Source organism: Molothrus ater, chromosome 2 (assembly GCF_012460135.2).
Source record: "Molothrus ater isolate BHLD 08-10-18 breed brown headed cowbird chromosome 2, BPBGC_Mater_1.1, whole genome shotgun sequence".
NCBI classification, from domain to species: Eukaryota; Metazoa; Chordata; class Aves; order Passeriformes; family Icteridae; genus Molothrus; species Molothrus ater.
Genome location: NC_050479.2, coordinates 29,983,542 through 29,999,394, shown reverse-complemented (window position 1 = coordinate 29,999,394; position 15,853 = coordinate 29,983,542). Strand labels below are relative to the sequence as shown.

Here is a 15,853-nt window from a genome sequence, read left to right as displayed (position 1 = left end):
TAACTCACATGCTCCAGGAAAACAATAAATCTCAAAATCATTTCAATAAGTGCATATTTGTGGTAACATTTCATAATGAAAACATGGACATTTCATAATGGCCACTTACAATGTTTCCATGTTTTTTCCTGTAGTTGATGGATCACTTGAAAGCAGGTATTGAAGACATATGTGGACATTGGAGTCATTATCAACTGAGAGATAAGTAAGTATGTCTTATTGCAGTCTAATATAATAAAATAACCTATCTATCAGGTAAAATATGGTAGGTAAATAGAAGAGGAAATCAAAATGCTGTGGTCATGTGCTGTATCTCTTTCTAGAAACAGAACTCCTGAGTAACCATTAACTCTTGAGAGTGCAATGCTCATACATTGCCTGCTAAATTGGATCTGCACAAGCAGAAAATAAGCCTTCCGAAAGAAAAACATAGCATGGCAACTCATGCTGCAGACATCAGCCTGTGCACACCCTTGGTATAAATCTGAGATCCCAGGAAACGCTTCTTTAACTCTGGATTTAGAACATAAGCCACACATGGTCTCAGTGCTTTGATGGCTTTTGCTGTGAGCCTCCACAGTAGCAGAGAATCAGTAATAATTAGTCACCTGTCCTTACAGGTCTTTGCATTCAGTAAAATCTAAATAAGAGTGCTGAAGGGAGTGTTTGAATTTAAACAGCCAGTAGCATAAGCAGATACTCTCAAGCTAGTCTTTACTCAGAAATTCAGGGCACACATTGTCCCTTCCATCAACAGTGTGAGGTGGTTTTGTGAAGCTTTGCAGCTCTTCCAGGCTCTGCTCAGAAGAGATAGATCTCCTGTTCCCTTTACCTTTTCCCTAAGGGAGTCCTGTGGACATGTTGGCCACCACCACAGCATGAAAGGAAGCAGGGAAAAGACTAATTTTTCTTTCCCCCAAACATTTTATTATGATGCCGTGGGCTAAAAGTTATCCTTAGTTCTGCCTAGGCTTCTGTGCTGGAATCCTGTCTGACCTTTCAGCATTGGACTCCAGTAATCCAGCCAAGGGTGTCTGCTGGGACGTATGGCAAGTCCTCTCAAGCTTCTCCCTATGGAAAACAGAAATTCAGAGGGGGAAGAGGGATGACTAGTTTGCATCCAATTCTTGTCCCAGTGGGGAGTAATGATAGAATGTACTAGGGCATACCCAGAATCTGAAATGTCTTCTTAGTTCTGAGTACAGAGATAGCTTTAGGACATCCATCTGCTGGGACCACACCACTGTCTGTGCAGTCAACAAACTGAACAAATCTCTGTTGGAGCAGTAAATCCATTTAAATAGCTACATTTACACATATTTGTGAGTAAATGCCATCCGTTTGTCCCATATCTACCTAATAGCTTTGAAAAGACAATTTTCCCTGAACTAGCCATAAATGTAGTGTTTTGTTCATGGACAGATTCAAAAAACACACAGTGTCTAGGACATTTAATATAAGAAGATTGTATTAAAAAGTATTCCCTCAACTTTTGTATGCAGCTTTAAAGTTGTGTACAGAATTAATTACCTAAGCAATGACAATCCAGGAGGCTTTTTATTACACAGAGAAACATAAAGAGCTGTAATCCCCGTGCAAATATTTGTGTACCTTCCTCTGCTATTAATGAATAAAACCAGCCTTTACTAAGGAAAGAAAGATACAAACCCTGTAGTGCTTTTCCCAGCATTGTGGAGCACCTTACCTTGCTGTGGTAAACCGTTCCTTTGAAAGAAACAGAACTGTTGCTCTGCTGAAGATCTGCTGTTGTTCTGCTAAATGTCTGCCTGAAAGCATGTACCTGTTCCAAGGCACCCACACACATTCACATTCAAATTATGCCACACATTAGCAATATTTGACAATCTGCAGCATGCAAGCACATAGTATTTTGGGGTCCTTTCAATTTCTCTGTTATTCAGAATACAAAGAAATGTATTTTCTCTGCTCTAATTGTCAGGATTCAAAATTATCAGCAATGTAATGGGCCCTAACTACTGTAACTGCTGGGCCACTTAGAGCCTCATTGGTGGCTGGCTGAATAGGCCAGGATTACAGTAAGAGCAGCTGCTGCTGTTATGTCCTTCTATAATGCAACATTTGTACAAAAGCATGGAGACTGGCCGTATTCTTTTCTGACAAATGTGCCAGTGCAATATGCAAACATACACGCAGCCTTCTTTTTTGCTCTGATTGCAGCTTGTTTCTTTCTTTTGTCTAGCGGGCTCTGCAATCTCTGTGGACCAGTAGACTATGCCAAATATCCTCCTAAAGGTCTCAGCTCACCAGGCCTTCAGGAGTCCACAGGTGCCTCTAATTTGTATTCAGTTTCCACCACTGAATTGTAGATATATGCATTTGAATGAAGATCAGCTTGTAGTACAGAAATGAAAACATATTTCCTTTTCTACACTTTGATTTTGGTATCTCTTTTGCAGATTTAAGAAGTTTGATAATAAGTATTTGAAGAAAATTTTAATTCGGGAACACCAGCCCAAATCCAGCCTTGTGTCATTGTACAAAAAGATGGAGATAAAATTGGCCATTGAGATGGCTGAGAGTGGCATGAAAATTTCAAAACCATCCACTACTTCTTTACAGTGAGTACCAACCTCCTTACCCTTTGCAGAGTAGGGACAGGGGGACAGGGACAAAAATGAGGAAGTACCCAAGGTATTCCATGACTTAATTGAAATGTAAGAAAAAAGAAGACAGTTAAGAAAAGAGAAGGTGCAATTTGGTGTTCATCATAACTGCGCTTTGCTCAGAGAGTGAAAATTAAAACCATGGACATTTCCTATTTCTTTTCCATGATGGGCAGTCCTGAAGAGGAATCATGAGTCACGTACAAGAGTCCTGTTGCTTTAAATCACAGCAGTGGCTCAAGACAGATGTACTTATAACTTACCTGGCCAGTGGGTTTTGTTAATCCCTGCCAGGTTCCTGCCATCCCTGCAGGATGGCTTAGCATACAGGTCCTGGCTCCATTGTCCCAGTCATGAATTTTTGCTGAGAGCAGATTTCTTTGTAGCATTTGCAATTTTTGCTGCTCAAGTTTGCAATCCCTCACACCACCTTGCTATATTTTGGTATTTCCAAAACAAACAAATTTGTCCAATTAAACATTGAGAGCAGCCTGCCAAAAACGACTTGAGGATAGTTGTGGTGGAAATGCTGGACATGAACTGTCAATGTACATTCACAGCCCAGAAAGACAACCATATCCTGCCTCAAAAGCAGCATGGCCAGCAGGCTGGGGGAGGGGATTCTCCCCTGCTATTCTGCCCTTGTGAGACCCTACAGTGCTGTGTCCAGTTCTGGGGTCCTCAGTACAGGGAAGACACGGACCTGTTAGAGCTGGTCCAGAGGAGTGCCACAAAGATGATCAGAAGGTTGAAGCACCTATCCTAGGAGACAGAGAAGGCTCTGGAAACACTTGTTTGCAGCTTTTCAGTACTTAAAGAGAGCTTATAAGAAAGATAGGGACAGACTTTTTAGTAGACTTGTAGCAGTAGGACTAGGAGAAGGTAGGTTCAGACTAGGTACGAGAACTTTTTATGATGAGGGCGGTGAAACTCTGGAACAGGTTGCTCTGGGAGATGGCAGATGCCTCATCCCAGGAAACATTCAAGGTTGGGTGTGATGGGGCTCTGAGCAACCTGACAGAGCTGAGGATGTCCCTTGGTCATTGTGAGGGGGTTTGGAACCAGATGCAAGGCATTCTATGATTCTATCAAACAGTAATGCCATGTGGCATCAGACGGACCAGGGGACAAAACTGGTGGGATCTCCAGAGGGAACTGAGGGAACAACCCTCTAGGAGAAAAGTTGCACAAATCTTCTGTCCTGCATACTATTATTGATATGCACATATTTATCCTTGCTTTGCAACACACTGTCCAGAACACAGGTACTGCTGCAGGCACTTGCCTCCATCATTTCTTTCCACGGTTCTTGCTGACCACTGTGGCTGCTCTTTCCTGTTGCATCCTTAAACCACTCTCCATTTTGCAGCAGCTCCTGGTAGGGTCTGGCATATTACCTTTTTTGAATGATGATCATTCCCAATAACAGAAAATTCAAATATCAACTGGATATTAAATGAAAATCTTGCTTGAAACTCTGATTTAGTCATGTCAAGATCAATTTGTTTTCTTGTACCAATGTCAGCATGCAGTGTAAGACCTAGCCCTTTTCTCTCTAAATTATTCTTTTCTGAATGGATGATATTAAAAAAGACTGCATGTATGTCAGGCTCCTTTCTGTCTGCTGTAATCCCTTAACCATTCTGAGCCAAGAGAAAATGTGCAAGGTTGATAGACAATCCCTGGCAATCAAACCACATCCTTCTTCTTTTCCTGAGGGAATGAGAAAATAAGACAAATTACTCCAGCATAGTTCAGAAATTTTCTCCTGAGCTGAGAATTTAGGTTGATAAATATTCTTTAATAACCAGCTGATATGATGGACTAATTTTTGCCATCTCTACTCTGGCTATAATTGAATTTTGCTGTGCATCATCCTCTGATGAGAAAGCTTTTTTAAAAATGAAGTGTCAACTTCAGAAAAACAGCCTGTGGCTCAAGACCATTATGATCTTGTAGGTTGTGAGAGTGTTCTAGGAAAATAAACATTTCCCTACCTCTGTTCATTGATAAGTGTCTGCTGTTGAGGACTGCAGGAGACAGGATATTGAGGGAGATGGTGGATCTTTGGTCTGAGCCAATACACCAGTTCTTGCTGTCTTTCCCCACAGCAACCAAAAGAACCTGTGTAAAAGGTCTCTAAATATATTTATAAACTGTATGATTACTGTCATTGAGTCAGCATGTACCTAAAGTTCCTGTCTTCAGTGAAGATACAAAACTCTGGCCATGAACAAAAGGAGATTTGAAATAAAATTCCAATGTATGGCTTGTAAATCATTATTAGCAGTGCCAGAGTAGTGAGAAAACTCTTGCTCACACTTCTGATCAGTTTTTTCAGCCTTTATGCACTCAAGGAGATTTACTTTATAAGAATCAAAGCAGATCTCCAATGCTGTGAATTAGAGAATTGCATTCATGCTGGTGTGATTCCTGCAGGTGGAGTGGGTGTCCAATTTACAGTAAGTATTTTCAGTGTGGAGTGAGAAAATTTGCCCATAGATAGTGCAACAAAGAATCCACACTGGAATGAAAGCAGAGCATTTGGTTATGATATTTTGGAGAATATAAGCCTGATAAATAAGGATGGAATGGCAAAAGTGGAGTGTAGGAGATATTATCAAAACTGTGGGTTTATGGCTGGTTTTTGTAGGAAATATGAGCATTAGAGAGAAAGATGGTTTGGTACTGAATTTACTTAATGCTGGCTTCATATTGCTGCAATATTGACTTTGATAAATCTTAGAATATATGAATACAGTACAGATCAGAACCAATTGTTGTGTTGTCATTTGTGGTGGTACAGTTATGAGAAAGTTGTGCCCCAATAACATTATTGATTCACAAGATGAGTGAAGATTAATGGAAAGTTTACAACATTCAAAATTTTAGATATAATATAAAAAATATGACACAGATTGTGCAAGTATCAATGTATGAAATATCAAGTATCTCCATATCTAAGGAAGAGAGAAATAATGTCATGACAGTCATTACAGAGAGACAGTTTTCATGACGTATTATAACTTTTTTCTTGACAAATATATCCTGTGTTGTTCTTTGTTGTAACATGTTGGAAGATTCAATAAGAACAAAGAAATAGTTTCAATAAGGATTACTTTATGGGTTTGGTAACATACTGTACATGCTTGGGGTTTTTTGAAAGCCTTTTCTTAAGGTACTGCAAAATGTGAAAGCAATCTGTTCCTTATTACCATATACGTGCATTGTTATCAGTTGGGTAGGTTAATTTCCAATCCCATGAAAAGAATGACGGTTTTTTATTTGTGCTCCAGAACAATATAGATTATCTGCATGCTACTTTTTCTCTTGCTACCCCAACTGAGACTCAAGCAATTTTATTTACTCTATTTAATTCACTTTAAGAGCAAAATAATAAGATTTGAAATTACTTAGAACTGGATATTTCTGTGTTGGCATGTGGAGAAAGTCGGGTATGCAGCTGGAAAAGTAGAGATAATCTGATAATCTCCCCTGTGGAGTCAAGATTTTCCCTGTTTAGATACTTTCCCCTATTCCCAACTGTAAATTATAAAGACCCTGTGGGCACATTCAGTGGAGCACAGAGCAGGGAGGCAGTTGTTACCTGTGTTGTCAAAGCCACATGCAGCAACTATTCCAGTTCCATTTGCATTACACAAATGAGCCAAGCCTGTATTTTAGAGACCAATACTTGATGACAGTCCCCAGGGCTTGTGCTTTGTATATCTTCCAGGTGTACCTAGGGTCTCCCTGTTGTCCAAAGGGACATCAGACAGGGGCTGCTGACAGCAAGGAGTCTGGTTTCCCTGTGTGGAGGGCAGCATACACGGGCTGTGCCCCAGTGTGACACGCCACACCCAGTAGGGAGAAAAGGCGCAGTGCACCCAAGCCTGAAAATTGGGAGCATCCCCAGATCCTCTCAGTGTATCTCTGAGAGCTGAAAGCAAGTGAAAAAGGAACCAACCAACCAATGCACCCACCCACTCAGGCTGGGTGATGGTAAAGGTACTTTTTTTTCCCTAATGGTAAATAAATAACTTTGTTGCTATTGCAATTGTTGAGAATTGATGAATGTCAATTAAACATTTGATGGGAAGAATTTATCAGGGACAAGATAAGATTTCTGGTCAAATCCAGAATGGCAGCCCTTTTCTGTCACACTGACTTGCCAGCATCTCAGTGGCAGACTTATGGGTTACTCATGCTTCAGTGAGTCCTTAACCTGCTGCTTATCCCAATCCTTGCTTTAATATTACACCTTAACCTGCTGTAAATTTCCCACTTTGTTTTTATTTCACAGAAAAGAAGTCAGGTGTCTGTTTTAGTCTGATGGCAGAATGAAAACACTTTCCAAAACCTTGAAATATATCAGGAATTATTTCTTATATTCCAGGGGCTTTGGATAGGGACCAGGGTACCAGGGATCTCTGTATACTTCATGGTAAGAGGCAGTAAAATATAGAATCCAGGCAGTTCATATTGGTCCTACAAGTTTTCAAGATGTTAATGGTAGATTATCAAACAAAACAATAGTAATATTGTTAAACTAGCTGTAGTTGCAAATTTCAGCCTTTTTCCTATGTTTACATCATAATCAATTTAGCATGAATCATAAACAGTTTAGCATGAATCCATTGTCCTTTGCCATTAAAATTTTTAAATTTATTTTAGAGGCAGTGGGAAATAAATGCACACAAAACTCTGGCAATACTGTACATAGATCATAATTTATTTTTTAATTATTGCACACTTTACAGACAACACTTTAAGGACATCACTTAGCTGAAAAACAACACTTGCAATCACTTTTTTTTTTTTTTTAAGAGGTGGGAAAGCAAAATGGAGAAAGGAAAAATTCAGAAAGAACAAGACAGACTGATTCATCCTGGATGATCACTATCTATTTCCCTTTCTTTTCCTGGGAATTCACTCAAACACTAACTCTCACAGTGATTGACTGTTGTAGTGAAACCCAATAACATTTCACAGCAGCCCTCCTCCACTGCTTTGCTAGTGAAAAAGCCAGGCAGTTACAAGTGACTGTGGGCTTGTCAAAGTTTTTTAAAGACACAAAGATTACCATCTTTTAGGTGATTCTTTAATTTCAAATGGAGAAACAGGTTCAGTAGCAAGGAAACTCTATATGTTCTCTTCACCACAGGGCAGGTCTCTCAGACTTCATAATTAATATACTCTAAGGATTTTCTTCACTTTCTCAAAGGAGTAAAAACCAGTAAGGTGGCAAGGCCCAGATTGCTAGACCATGCTGAGGTTTTTGTTCAGACAGAGGAGGAAACTTGCAATGCTTTCCTGAGCTGGTCATGGCCTAATCTAATCCTTAAATAGGAACTTCCTTCTGGAGGTTTAAGAAAGAAGAGTTTCTGCTGCCAGCTGTATGAGGGCTTAGGGCTCAATTTGACTACCCAAAAAACCAATGAAAGAGCAAAATTTGACCTTTTTTAATTCATCTTTGGATGATTTGCAGGTGTTGCTGATCACAGAAAGGCTCTACATAGCCTTCTTTTCTAGCGCTAAAAATAGTCCATGCATTATTTAATGGGATCAGTATTTAATCAGCCCATGAATATCATATTTAATTTCCTCTTTTATTTACAGGAGCGGCAGGAACCAGCGTGCACACAGGCTGTCCCCGGCAGAGGTGGAGGCCATGCGGGATGTCCTGGCACACAACCTGTACCAAGTGCGGCAAAGGGTGCGTGAGCCGAGCCGAGCCGAGCCGAGCCGCCGCTGCCTGCCGCGCTGGTTGCGCACCCGCAGCCCGGGTTTGCCCTGCCCGTACCACGGCCCGGGGGCACTGCGGGGAGCTGGGAGGGCAAGGGGGGAAGAAACCTGGGCTTGGGCACTGCTCGGAATAGAGGAAAGCTGGGTTTGCGCTTTTTTTTTTTTCTTTTTCCATCCTGACGGCAGCGGGAAAAGGCAGGATAAATCAGTGCCTGAGCTGTAGAGGTCAGGCTTCCCTCGCCGCTGGGCTGTGCCTTGCCGGGGCTCCCGGGAGCGCAGCCCGGCGCTGGCAGCGCTCCGGCAGCAGCAGCCAAACTCCGCTGCGGGGGCGGGCGGGCAAACACCGCGCAGCCCGGCGTGGGAGCGGCATTTACCGCACCGCAGGAGGAAAAAAACGAAGGAAAAAAAAATTTCCACGTCCTCCGAGCTTCATTTGACACATTTAGGTGGTATGTTTCCCTGTAGAAGTGGTGCGATAATACCTCAGTGGGAATTTGTTTTGCAGAAATTTGTGGTGACCCTGACAGAGCCCAGGGTATGGTATCTGCTTAATCCAGTCTCGGGCACTGAATAGACAATTGAGAGCTCGCCCACAGCAAAGAGTGGGAGAGAATACATTACAGTAACCTTGAAATTATGCCGATAAACAAGGCTAACTCATGTAACACACGTGTACTAGAAAATGCTAGGGCCTGCTCATTTAAATGTGGCATTATTAATATGTTATTAATTCCTAACATTGTTTGACTTGCCATGGCTAATTATCCTTATGATATAAATTTCTTATCTTACCAGCAACAATTTGCATTTATAGTTATCTCTTAGCTTACTGAAATGAACTAACTCTCTTCAAAATCAATTACAGTAATGACTATTTGTGCTAGTCATTTCCTATGTAGTATTGAGAATGGTGTGCTTTTGGAAATGAAAGATTGGATGGAAAGTAATGCCACTTCTAATACTCCTTTTCAGCTCTGAAAAGCTCTTGCTCCCCAGACCAGTTTTACAAGGAGCCTTGCGAATGAAACTGAGATGAGGTTCTACTTTTTAAGAGGGATTATAAACTTCAATGAATTTTTCTCTTTAAGGCAGATAATTATTTCCTTCATTTCACTAGATGTATGTGATAAACTAAAAAGCTTGTCTTAAATGATGCTCAGTTTTAGGGTAACAGTAATTTGTAGTTTGTCCAAATACGGAAAGGAAACTCAGTTGTGCATCTCATTCTAGAGATTCATTCTTTGTTCCTGAGTGCATCTGAAGCTTGCTTCAGACTCGGTAATATTAGTACCAAAGCTCAGAGCTGAGTTAACCAGTTATCTCTTTCTTGGGACCTGCCTCATATCTGTAGCTCCCAGCTACACTTGATGAGAGGAGAAAAGAGATGACTAAGACAGGACAAGCCCAGAGATGATAACAGCCTTCTTAGGTAGGTATATTTTATATACCTGCACTTTGAGCAGGTAAGAGTCTATCAAAAATGGCATCAAAACACAGCCCTTGAGGTCTGAGACTTACAGCTGTGTTCAGCTTCCTCCCATCTTGCTCTGCAGCAGTGAGATTTGTGCGTGGCTGCATTTTGCCATGTGATACCAAAGCGATCCGTGTTGGGTCGGTGACCGAGCTGAGGCAGATGTCCCCTTGGCCCTGTGGTTGATCAGACTGATTAACATTGCAAAGGCACTGAAAATGAGCTGGCTGCATCTTTTGTTTCAGGCACCAGCATACAACCGGCACAATCTTCCTACTGAGACAAGTGACAAACAAGCACAAGAAATCCTCATCCGTCGGGAACACAGCCTGAGGCAAAGTTGCAGGAAGGGAAACAGCTTGCCTTGGGGTAGACCGGTACCTGTTATCCATCTACTGTTTATGTAAAAATGCCTTGGCTTCTCTGTAAATATGGAAAGACACTAGTTTTAATGTGCCCTTCGCTGTATTAAAATGGGTATTCTCCCAGTGTGCTCATGCAGCCCTTAAGAAGAAAAAGCTTCACTTAGCATGGGAGCAGCAAAGTTTTCATGTCCCATCTCAATGCATTGGTCAGAAATCAGCTACTCTGGCTGTGTGTAGTAAAATAATGTAACTTGCATTGATTTTGCATGTGCAAAGTATAGGGTAATCAGAAAAGGCCTGATGCAAAGCCTCTGGCACGTTGATGATTTGGGTTCTCAATCAGTAAGAGATTTGTCTGAAGGTAGGCATTGAACAGCACAGACATTTATAACTGAGATAATCATGGTTAAGGAAGAGAAATAAGTTCTTGTTGGATGGATTAGTTGTATTCAAATTTTTTAACTGAAATAAGAAAGGTGAACCTTAGAGGAACATGTTTTTCTCTGGTGATGGGGAAAACACTTTGGCTGTTATATCAGACAGATATTCTCACTGGAGCTGATGTGAGTTCAACCATCCAAACCAAGCATTGATCTTATTAATGCCTATCAAAATTTGGCTTTAATGATGCAGCATATTGCCATAACTCTTTACTGTTTCACCAAGTAAGTGCCCAGTGGAGGCAATCACAGGCATTGGACACACTTCTGTCTCCTACACAGGTTAACACCACAGAAATACGCTACCTCTCCTTACCTCAGGGTCCACGCCAGCCCACTAGAAGAAAGGCCAGGCATGTTACTTTTACAGGTAAGGGAAGTGCTTTACTCTGTATCCTACTCCAGTAGCAAAAGAAACTTGGCCAGTTGTTTGGTGGATTTAACAGTACTACATGCACAGTCCCGTGGAAGTCTACGGCCTCTTTAAATGAGCTACACCCTTCTCTCCTTTCTGTTTTATCATGTTGTTTATATGATCATTACTGCATCAGTTTCTGTTTTGTTCCAGCACCTCCTGCTTTTCTCTTTTTCCCTCTTGAACAAATATTCCTGTGATCCCTGCAGTTCCACCTGGCCAAGCTCAAGAACACAAATGAGCCATTCCCTGCAGCCCCACAGACAGAGCTGTATGCAAAATTATTATGAATTTCTGAACCTGTAGCCCTGTCCAGGTGAGACTGATGGAGCTCCATGGTCCCAGGTCCTGCAGGTACCAAGACTGAGCAGGTTTCCCAACAGGCAGCCCCACCAAAAATTCTGTTTCCCAACAGGCAGCCCCACCAAAATTCAGTGCATATGTACACACAGCCAGACACGGAGAGCAGCACAGACATGGCACAGGGCTCACACAAATGCAAACAGCACCAATGGCCTCATCCTTGTCCCCTCCCTGGATGATGAGACTGATAGACTGTTGGTGGAAAAGTATAAATACATACATGCTATCTGAATCTTCGCCTGAGATACATGCTCTGCTCAGCAGCTGGCCCTGGACCTTCCATCTGTACATTTGGTGGCACTTGGGCATGTAAGTCCCTGGGGACACAGCGCCCAGCAGCTCCGGTTCACAGACCTGCACACAGAGACTTGGTGTTACACTCTACCTCATGTACTGGAGGACCCTCCAGTAGCTGGCCTTGGGCAGCCAGTCCTCCCTGTCTAAGAGACTTAAAGTATTCCACACAGCAGTCTCATACCTAAAAGGACTGCAGACACTTTGAAGGAACTAAATGCTGCTATAGGAGGTAGGCATATTATTTTAGTGGGGAGAGAGCTAAATCCTGAACAAAATGTAAGCAATGATTATCTGCTGCTGTGGAATGTAACAGGTGGATCTGTGATTGGTCTCATGTGCTTGTTTCTAATTAATGGCCAATCACAGTCCAGCTGTTCGGACTGTCTCGGTCAGTCACAAGCCTTTGTTATCATTCCTTTTCTATTCTTAGTTAGCCTTCTAATGAAATCCTTTATTATATTCTTTTAGTATAGATTTAATATAATATATATCATAAAATAATAAATCAAGCCTTCTGAAACATGGAGTCAATATTCTCGTCTCTTCCCTCATCCTAAGACCCCTGCGAACACCACCACAATTGTGTAGCATAAACACCACTTTAAGTGTCTTCAGCAGGAAAAAGCCACCCTAAATCCTCTCATAAACTGTTGGGATGAGATGGATTACGTTGGAAACTAAGAAGAGAAGTACTCCGTATGTAGGGAATTAGAGTGACAACCTCATTCGTGCACACATGCATTTTAGAGATGAATGTCATCTCTTCTGTCTATGCCTGGAAGACCTTCTGGAAAAAAAATCTTCCAGCAAGCTTGATTTAGGTCTTATATATAGCATGTGCAGAAATTTTAGTAAATAAAGCTCAGAAATAACCTTAAATAGATCCTTAAGTCACCTACCAGCTCTGTCTGCCACTCATATAAACGAATTGGCCAGAGAGGTTGTTGTTGCCCAGACAAATTATGGACTCCCCATCCCTGAAGATGTTCATGAGCAAGTGGATGGGCCTGAGCAACATGGTCTAGTGGAAGGTTCCCTGTTCATGAAAGGGGGGCAGAAGTAAGGGATCTTAAAGGTCCCTTCCAACCCTAACCAGTCTATGATTTTATGAATTATTTCTTTGGCAGTATATATCATTCATACTTTGTAGCAGTGATGCTCCCAAAGGGCTGAGTAGAAGCCCTGGAAATCTGGGAAATACTATCTTGCTTGGGGTGTAGTATGTCCATGTGGCCCTATGAGCAGCAGTGCTTTACTGTGCCAACTGTGCAATAAACATTAGCTTAAAATAATTTAATAGTTATAGATCTGCAATAATTTCTTAATTTTGAAAATGTGACCACAGTCAATACGTGTATACTTTAATTGTAGCAGGATTTAGACTAATTTTACTGTTCATAGACCTCTGTGTTTATATCCCAGATCCTCCTAGTTTAGATTGTTAGGAGTTGTTTCTTACATTAACTACTTTCCTACTGTGTAGTTAGACTACAAGTGGCTTTAGGAAAGGGAAAAAGTAAATTCTATAAAACTCAGCAGAATGAGAATGCCAGTTACTGGCCTCTTGCAGGCAAATTTTTACAATGTATTTGTGGCAAAGCAAGCTGGTAGGAGCAGATCTGACACACCCAGAGTAATCAAAGCACCCCCGGTTTCAGATGAAACTGTTCATCTTGTTAGTCACAGGTCACTGGCAAACTTGATTTTTGATGGACCAGAATTTTCTCCTTTATCATGTTTTTGTTTTGTGCTGTGGGTTTAAAAATGCTTTTTAACCATGGTACTAGGTACACTTCTGAAATTTTAGGAAAATTTAAATTACATAAAGGAACACTCTTGCGTTTCACTCTTGCCCTTCATCCTTGCAGAGAAGGCATTGGGCAGGTCTGTGAGACACCAAAAGGTAGGTGAATGTGCTCATATTCTGGTGTTTCAGAGCTGAGATGAGGTAAAGAAAATCTTTTAAACATCAGCTTTGAGATGAAAATTAAAAATTAGGGCTATTTTTAGTTCTTGACTGCTTCCTTATTCTATAATAATTATTTAAAATGCTTCAGTTCCAGGGTATTGTATTGAATACCCTTTATCTCTCCTTTCCAATACCATGGCATTTCTCTCTTCTCTTCTTTAAATAAATGAATTATTTGTCTGTTTATCTTTAGATCAGCATAGGAGTGGCTCTGATGCTGCATTGCCATTGACATTGAGGTCCCAGCCCCGGCTACAGCCACTGGAAGCCAAGCAGCGCCAGGAGCTGATTCCAATGGCACACCTGGACAGACGAGCTGCTCCATCCAACCGGCCAGCTCGAAGAGGATATTCAATCAGGCCTCATCGTTTCACCAGAGCAGACAATCCAGCTCCAATGCCAAAGGCTCGCTTCACTGTCAGAGAAGTGGAGGAGTATGAGTCAGAAGAAGAGACAGAAACAATGGCACCAGCCAGGCCATTAGTTATATGAGGAGAAGAGATCATCAGTGTTTGCATCTCTAGGGCCCTTGGTGTACTGCTTCAAAAGAAGTAACAAAGCTTTTATATGAACCAAACTATGATTTTCCTCTGGGGACCAGTGTGCTTGCTCTCGTATCACTTTCAAGAGTTGTATTAAGGTACTTAGTGGCTCAGAGAAGACTCAAATTCTTATGTGCTAATATCAAGCTTTCTTTCCAACAAAACACTGCAGGAAAGAGAAGAATATGATATTTGTATGGGTTTGGATGAGGATTTAAACAACAGTAGTTGGGTGCATGAAGTACTATGGGTGGAAGCTGACACTGCCTTTGTTTCATACTATGGTCTGCATCCAGAAATATCTAAAGGCATCTCTGACGTGTGAATGCACATCATAGAGCTTTTGATTTCAGATCAGAATCAGCTGCATTCTGGAAAAGGGTTTGTTGTAGTGCTCTAAATAGGTTATTTAGTTGGTGTTTTTACCCTGGTGATGGGAAAATTTTACTGGGTATGTCAGGTCACATGGACTGTTTATTCCCCCTTTCTCATCACATGGTTTGTCCCCATATCCCCCCTCCCTTAGTGGTCTGTCCCACGGGTGGTCCCTCCCCTTGCCCCTCCCCAATGTTATCCCATTGGCCATGGTCCTCTTTCCCCGCCCCCATCACCTGGGGCATAAAACCCTACGGCAGGTGTGGTTGTGCCTCTTTGCTGCCTGGGTGGTCGCTGCCCCCGAGTGTCCTGTCTCAAGCTAATGAACTGGATACTCGTCTCCACGTGGCAAAGAGCGCTTCTCGTCTTTTACCTTCCGTCCATGCAATTCCGTGTGGGCTTTAGTCCTGAGCAAGCCGGATCTGGATTTATATTAGCCCAGAGAACCACGGATTAATTGCAAGAGTTAAAAGCAGAAAGGCATTTCTTAGGGCATGTAAATGTCACTGAAGATGCCTAAGCAAGACCTTAAGTCAAAAGGATTTTCAGTGAACGTTTTAAGCACTCAGGAACCTCTTGGTAACTCAGGTTTTGGCTCTGCAAAAGTGTGTAAAGTCATCTACTGTGATGATCCATGGCTCCAGCTAGTTAAATCAATTTCAATAGGTAGGCTCCTATCACTCACCTACAGTTGTTTTGGAGGAATAAAGAAGGTATCCTTGTATGTACAAATCCAGAGGAGTTTTCAGGCAGAAGTACTGTCAGGATTTTATTTGTGAGCATGGAATGGCAAGAACATACACAATATTTTTGTGATTCAGCAAGCAGAAGGCTTCCTTGTAAAGTATTTAACTTCTTCATTCCCCACACCCACCTTGTGTGCCCAAATGCATGCACCATTTTTCACAGTACAGCTGGACCAGCAATGCAGATAGGAAGCAAGAAACTGGGATTAAAGGCAGAGGGAGCCTAATCCTGTTGCCTGCTGTCAAGCAGGAGAGGCCCTGTGTTTGCCTCACAGCTATTTGTAGTGTCTTTCTGTATGTTGTACAGAGAAGATTTTCTCTAAAAGAAAGCAGAAATAACCAGAGGGATGTGCACTACAACACTTGAACTCCCAGCCTTTCTGTGGAGCTCCCTTCCAAGTGACTCTGTGTGCCCATGCTCCACTCTCAATGGTGGCTCTCCCTAGCAGCAGGAGAAGCAAGTATGGTCTTTAGACATTT

General features: G+C 41.8%; 1 protein-coding gene across 1 annotated transcript in view; it reads left to right on the top strand.

Moving 5' to 3' along the window:
- The window catches only part of SLC9A4 (solute carrier family 9 member A4), a 30,391-nt gene extending 16,189 nt beyond the window's left edge, over nucleotides 1–14,202 (top strand). Inside the window, exons 7-12 of the mRNA XM_036386564.1 lie at nucleotides 135–205; nucleotides 2,439–2,600; nucleotides 8,265–8,361; nucleotides 10,107–10,238; nucleotides 10,949–11,036; nucleotides 13,904–14,202. Coding sequence (XP_036242457.1) covers nucleotides 135–205; nucleotides 2,439–2,600; nucleotides 8,265–8,361; nucleotides 10,107–10,238; nucleotides 10,949–11,036; nucleotides 13,904–14,202 — 849 coding nt within the window. The remainder of the gene's footprint in view (nucleotides 1–134; nucleotides 206–2,438; nucleotides 2,601–8,264; nucleotides 8,362–10,106; nucleotides 10,239–10,948; nucleotides 11,037–13,903) is intronic.
- The last annotated feature ends 1,651 nt before the right edge of the window (nucleotides 14,203–15,853 follow it).